Source organism: Phaseolus vulgaris, chromosome 11 (assembly GCF_051622355.1).
Source record: "Phaseolus vulgaris cultivar YP4 chromosome 11, ASM5162235v1, whole genome shotgun sequence".
Classification (NCBI taxonomy): domain Eukaryota; kingdom Viridiplantae; phylum Streptophyta; class Magnoliopsida; order Fabales; family Fabaceae; genus Phaseolus; species Phaseolus vulgaris.
In genome coordinates this window covers 28,303,233-28,310,339 of record NC_143508.1, presented here as the reverse complement: position 1 = coordinate 28,310,339, position 7,107 = coordinate 28,303,233, and the positions used below count along the sequence as shown (strand labels likewise).

Genomic DNA, 7,107 nt, shown 5'->3' with positions numbered 1-7,107 from the left:
CTGTTTTAAATGATTTCAACAACTTTTGGTTTTTTTGTTGTAACTGTTTTAACCATTTTATTGAAAGATAAAAAGGTGATTTTACGCTCCTATGCATTAACTAAATAAAAGAGATTAATAAAAAACAGTTTTCAAAGAGCTTTTGGATCATCTCAAGTGTGGAATAAGATTGGGTCTTGTATTCTGAACTTTGATCTTGTGATTTACCTAGGTGTTTTCTATTCTCTTCTTTTTGGATAATTGTATTTCTGTACTGGTGTTGCCAATAAGTGTTGTGTGTTCTTGAGGGGATTAAGATCAACATTCTTGGTGTGATTTTTGCCAAGGACTAGTGTGTGTTCTTGAGGGGTTCAAGATCATCCCTCTTGGTGTGTGTAGCTTGTAATCTAGGGTTGATTACATAGTGAATTCTTAGTGGTTTGTGAGGACTGGATGTAGCTCAGGTGTTGAGTGAACCAGTATAAACATTCTGTGTGAATCTCTCTATCCTTACACTCTTTAAACTGTTTTAACTTTGTTTTATAAAGTGCTAATAAAAACAATCGACTGCTTCATAAAAACAACCGGTTGATTTTCTGCATCAAGATTAAAAACAGTTTTATATTTGGCTGGACAGATTTTCCATTGATTAATTCTTCATAGCCTTTCACTCTACCTTCAATAGTTGCAAAAATCTTTCAAAAACAATTCACCCCGCTCTTGTTTTAGCCCTATAATTCTAACAGTTTTGCTCCTTCAGCTACTTGAAGGACACCAATTTTGGCTTCAAACAATGTGATTTAACCTTTGGTTCATGTTATTTTCACTTCTTAGTTTATTGCATATAACAACCAACTATTCGCTTCATCATGGGTTTCTTTAAAGGCAATTAATAATTGATCAAAGCTTTCTGAATTAGTTGAGTAATTACTAACCAAATCATAACTGGATTTTTCATTGTTCACCATGAAGCAGATGTTTGCTTCTTTACTTTCAGTTGATGAATCACTTGATGAAAAGACTTCATTGTCCTCCCAGAAGATATACGCCATTTTTCCTCTGCTTCTTTCAACCAAATACCTGATACTGATAGTTCGAGACGAGGTGTCATATGAGAAAGTCGTCATCAACTCCACATGCCCTCTTACCTCCACCTGATCTTTAGCAAAACCAAAACAAACAGCCGTCGTATGGTCTCAGCTGGTCAGGTGACAATTGCAACTTGTTGAACGTTACCCAAAACATTACGTCGGTCGAGCTCACCTGGTCAATGAGAACCCTGTGTACCCTTCTTCCCACAGTGACGACCGAGATCACCACTAGTTCGTCTTCATGTGGGACTACGTCTCCCAAGTCAGCCTTTGTAAAGCAAAGGTCGGGCTCGGCCAGCTGATCAGGCTCCCGCACCTCTACAGTCATCACCTCCCTAGCGTACTTCTTACATTTGGAGGCGGAGCATCCCCCTCCTAATAATCCTCCTGAGATGGTATTAATCTCTCCATGAACAGGCACCTTATGCCTCTGGTCTACTAGAGGAAGCTCCTCCTTCGATCCTTCCTGACTCCCCTCCAGATATTCTTTCAAAAACCCATCCTTTATCAGGCTTGCTAACTGGTAGCCTAGGTCTATGCAGTGTTTCACATCATGCCCGAACGCTTTGTGGAACTCGCACCATACCTCCTTGCCTGGCCCCAAATTCCTGTCAAATTTCGGGGGGAACCTCGGGTTATCTGCCATACCCGACATAGCCAACAGCTCCTTGTAGGTCATTCTGAACTTGGGTCGGAAAGGCAGGTCGTCTTTCACCTTCGACCCGGGTTGGCTTTTTCTCGGCGCATAAGGTGCTCGTCGTGTGTCTGGCCTCTTCTCAGTCACAACTTCATGTACGCTCATTGGTTGAGATCGACTTCCTTCTTTGGGGGTAACATTCTTGTCCAATTTCTGATCAGTGAGTCGCTGAATGGCCCTGACATGATCGCCTGCCCAAAGGCATGGACCATCAAGGCCTTATCTTGAGTCTGGAGCTTTACTATGAATGCCCCAAACCTATTCAATAAATCCTTCAAAGGTTCCCCCTGTCTCTGCTTCACACCGAAGAGGTCGAAAGGGACAAGCGATTGAGCTTGGTTGACAATGATATGTTCCCTTAACAATCCATAAAATTGATCGAAAGAGGTGATGTGGTCGTCTAGGAGGCCCACAATCCACTATAACGTTGTGTCTATGAACGTGCCCATGAACATCTTGCAATGCATAGCATTTGTTCCTCCGAAATCATCATTTGAGCATTAAATGCAGTGAGATGGGCCTCCAGGTCTTCTACACCTGTAAAAACAATATTGGGCGTTATGAAACTAGCTGGTATGACAACGTCCATAATCGCCTGTGAAAATGGCTTTGGGTGAGCCCTTGTTTGAATAGTCGGGCCTCGCTCCCCTGTGGAGCGTTCTCCCAACTGCTGTAGGTCCTTACGCAAATCCTCGTTGGCTTTGCGTAACTCCTCGTTACTCGCTCGTGACGCATCTAGTTTTGCCACAAACTAATCTTGCCTGAGCACGTGCTCGGCTCAAACCTCAACCATGAGCCTCTCTTGGGTCAGCCCTGGATGCCGCCATCGTCTCCTAGAGAGCACTTACAGTCTTCATAAGTTGTTGTATAGTGGGGTTGTCACTCCCTTCAGATTCTAACAGACCTTGTCTTGTATTCCTCATCATGCCTAAAAGATTGAGCACAACTGCGGATGGGACCTAGTTTTATCGGGCCCCACGGTGGACGCCAAATGTTCTTGTCAGTTGCCTCAGTGTGGTGCTACGTTGTCTTTGAACACATGCAACCTAACCTCTATGTGCCCTAACACACATGGGCTTAGGTTTTAAAAGGAAACATTTACTTAAGGTAGACCCCCTGCGTACTAAGTACACCCCAAGGTCCAAAACTACCCCTCGCTAGCCGCATGGGCCCCTTGCACAAGGGGTTATAAGAAGAAGGATCTAATACATACATCTGGAGCCTAATCGCATGGCCCACCAACTTGGCTCAAGAGCCGAGATAACCTGTCTACGGCAAATGCTGAGGTCCAACCTTCGAGCGCTGAGCTCTGAGTGCTTTGGTCCAGTACATATTTCATCTTCTTGTTTTTCTTATTCAAATTGGTGTCTTAAACATGTGGTTTGCCTAAATTCAATTTAGATTTGGTTCAAGCTTGTTGATTTTATGGTATTAGGGATTCTTGCTTTAGAGTAGTTTGGTTGGTGTATAGTTTAGCTAGTGTACTAAACAGAGCGCTCAGGGCTCAGTGCTCGGTGGTCGGATCTCGGTGCATGGCACAGGAAGGTCAACCCGGCTATTGGGTCAGTATAGTGGGCCATGTGTGGGCCCAGTTTGGTTGGTAAACCCGTTGTGGCCTAGTTTAACCTTTAATGTAGCCATTAGTGAAGGGTATTTTTGAACCTACGGGTACGTATAGTACATGTGATACCTAGGTCAAGTAAATGTCTCTTTTTAACTTAAGTACGTACGTGTTAGGGCACATAATAGTTAAGTTGTATGTATGGAAAAGATAACGTTGCACATGAGTGAGGTGCCTCCGTAAGCGGAATATTCCCTTAATGTTGGCGCATGAGTTGGTGCCACTAGCGCAGAAATGCTAATGAAATGCGGCTATTTTACATTTACAAATGCGGCTATAGAGCCGCATTTGATCAACACGCATTCGTAAATCAGAGAGATACAAATGCGGCTATATAGCCGCATTTGTAAATGTGATTTACGAATGCGGTTATTTCAAATAACCGCATTTGTATATTCTTCTGAATGAGGTGAGGGGTTTAGGGGTTTAAGGTTTACGAATGCGGCTTTGGTAATAGCTGCATTCGTAAATCACATTTACAAATGCAGCTTTGGTAATAGTCGCATTTGTAAATCATGTTTTTTGATTTACTAATGCGGCTTTGGTAAATAACCGCACTTGTAAATAATGTTTTTTTTTCAGTGCAATCTGTATTGTTCCGAAACCATATAATTTAACCTGCATAATGATCAAAATGTACCCAGCCAGACAAATACAGAAATCTAAAGATAAATTAAGAGAATCAAAATGTACATTACAATAAAACCTACACTATTGATCAACTATCCTAGAGTTATAAAAATTTATGAAATATGTGGACCAAGAATCTCTGACATATGAAATGGCTTCCAAATTCATTGGTGTTTCTTCCGTGAATAACTGCATTGCAAAATATAGTTGACATAAATTAGTTTTTAGATATATATATGTTCAAGAATTATAAAAAGGATTTAACATATCATGTTATTACCTCTTTCCAACCAGTTTTAACACGTAGTCTTATAATGGTAATCATCCATTGCATATGTAATAGCCACACTCATAGCTTCCTGGTTGTTTATTACACTATAATTCAATAAAAAGTAATATGTTAGTATATTGATAAACAATTAATGATAAGAGAAAGAAAAAAATTACAAACCTTTATTCTTATGTAGTTCAAATTATTTGAACTGGATCGACCTTTTAGGATGTTATATCCACGCCATGAACTGATTAATACAAAAAACCTCGTTAGTAGATGGTTAATTAGTAACATACAAAGTTAAGTTTATACTGTACTTGCGTATCAATGATATCCTTAAATTTTGTTGGTATCTTCTTGTGTAGGGAACATAACCACACAGTAGTCTTATCAACCATTGATAAGACAAATAACTGCCAATGATGCCTATATCACCCATGAAAAGAGTTAGTAAATATTCAAAACATGAAATAGTAATAATTGATGACATATAATTAAACTTACTCATTAATATAAGGACATAAATAAATTTCTTTTCCCTCTTTTTCTAGGGTGTTAGTGATGTATGCTTGAGTCTCATATGACCTTGGTCCAACGGATTAGTATATGAAAGATTTAAGAATCCATACACATTTTCCTTCCCCTCGGTGAGACAGACTCCATGCAAAAACCTACAAGTTATTAGTTAAAGCATAATCAATAATAATTTAACATAAAGTAAATTGAATAATAGGTAAAGATACTTACATCATAAAAAATTGAATTATATTTATATTGAGCTTCTGATTCCCAGATACAAATTCTAATAAATCTGTGTTGTACATCATCAGTGACAGTTCAGTGTTTATTTGAAAAAATGTATCATCCCACGGAACTGCAAAAGGTTCATTACCAATCTGACTAGCAATGAGACGTAAGGAAGCTATAGGATTGTCAACTGGAACGTCACGCTTCTTCTCCGGACTTGGTGCCCGAAAAGGTTTCTACAAGATAAAGAACATTTGTATTAAATTATATGTAATATATAAATATAAATAAAAATTAATATAATGAAATGAAATTATTACATGAGGTTCGGGCATAAATCGAATGAGGTCTCTGGGCCAGGCAACGAATGTCTGAAATGCATCGGCCACAGTGGTTACCTCATCTGAAGGTAGTGGAACACGAGCATCAGGAAATCGTACTTTTTCAACTGTTACCTTCGCAACATCAGGGGAGAGAAGAACGTTATGTAAGGTGGTTGCGTCTTGATAAACTTTTCCAAGGGCCACCACTAGAGGAAGTTTGCCGCCCACTACCAGTAGCTCACAATCCTTCGTCTGCCCAATGATATCATCCCCTGATGTTGGAGGAGCTGCACAACTCCCCTTTGTGCTCTTGGGAGTAGGACTAACAAGGGGTTCAATCGGCTCAACACAAAGTTGTTGCGATAGAAACTCTTGTCGTATTCGATCATTCTCCTTTCTCATCTCTAGTCGCATCAAATCAGTCTCCTTTCCCATCTCCTCCATTAATTCTTCATGTATCTTAGTCTTCATTTGAGTTTCGTTCTCTTTGAAGGAAGAGGATGACTGTCGTTCTGAAACTCCAAAATATAGTTTAATTCCAACCCCTTGTCCAGCTGCACGAACATGACCACAGTGCTCAGGTTGTCCAATTGCTTCAACTAGGATATCTTGACGACCTTCAACAACAAATATACCGTTGGATTCAAAGGAATCCTGCAAGAGTAGACAAAAATAATATCAATTTTTAATATAATTAATGCTTTAAAATAAATGAAAATAACAAAAATAGCTTACAATTTTTTCGATGATAACCCCGGATTGCTCAGAACTTGGTGCACCCGACTTTTTAATTCGGGCCCTCTTCCATTTTACATGGCGAAAAGGTGGTGATGGAGAAGTGACCCCTGTTTCCACATTCTCAGACAACGTCCCCTATTTAGATTGCTCCTTTAACACCATCAGTGCTTGCTCAAGTTTTCGATACCCCAAACGAGACATAACGTGCGGGGTAACATTCTTCAAAGCTATCTCTTGAGCTTTCTTCCGACGATCCTGTCATAATTGAAATAAACAAAGTGAAGTAAATAAGATAAACTTATTAATTTTATATAAACAAAAAAAGTTAATTTACTTCACCTACCATCACGACTTTCTTTAGAAAGACGCCATGTCTCTTCATCAATATGTTTGTACTTTAAACATGGATTTTCGTCTTTAAGGTCGCCAAAAACGTATCTCGAAGTCAGTCTTGACTTAAAGTTACGAAATTTAAGTCCGATATTGGATATATTCTTTGATTGAAGCGGTTCCACATCAGGAATTTCAAAGTTTGCCTACAAAATAACATCACCAAATTAAAATTAATCAATGAATATTAAAAAGCATTATATCAAAATGTAAAGCTTACCAGAACATCCTCCCAGATCATGTTCCGGTCGACCTCTGACACCTCATCCCATGAATTAATCAAAATGGAGAGCCTCTCACGAGAAACAACTCAAAGATAGCTCATAAACTCATCTGCTTTAGGACCAAAAGCCACTCCAGTGTTGACGTCAATGTCAACACGTGTCTTCTCACCAGCAGCACGTCTCAATGCGAGACGCTTCAATCTAGTAGTTCCTCTGCTGCCTCAATTGGATCGAGGTGTGAGTGGGGTCTGATCGTCATCGATGTCTCTGTTAAAAAAATTAGGTAACATACATTAGTTAATCTGCATCGAATTAAAATCATATAAAAATAATACATAAAATTCAAAATGCTTATTTACGGGTTGCATGTGGGTTGAAAGTTCATATGTAAAT

General features: G+C 39.4%; 1 protein-coding gene and 1 long non-coding RNA gene across 2 annotated transcripts; both read right to left on the bottom strand.

Moving 5' to 3' along the window:
• Positions 1-4,041: 4,041 nt before the first annotated feature.
• On the bottom strand, positions 4,042-4,606 carry LOC137832070 (uncharacterized). Its single transcript, XR_011084515.2, has 3 exons — positions 4,470-4,606; positions 4,299-4,393; positions 4,042-4,207 (listed from the first exon to the last, which is right to left on the bottom strand). It is a non-coding gene; the product is annotated as an uncharacterized LOC137832070 (long non-coding RNA).
• A 429-nt stretch (positions 4,607-5,035) lies between these two features.
• On the bottom strand, positions 5,036-6,346 carry LOC137835405 (uncharacterized). Its single transcript, XM_068643897.2, has 3 exons — positions 6,098-6,346; positions 5,360-6,016; positions 5,036-5,275 (listed from the first exon to the last, which is right to left on the bottom strand). The coding sequence occupies exons 2-3, from the start codon at positions 5,831-5,833 to the stop codon at positions 5,036-5,038; spliced, it is 714 nt and encodes a 237-aa protein (XP_068499998.1). The 5' UTR covers positions 5,834-6,016; positions 6,098-6,346.
• Positions 6,347-7,107: the final 761 nt, after the last annotated feature.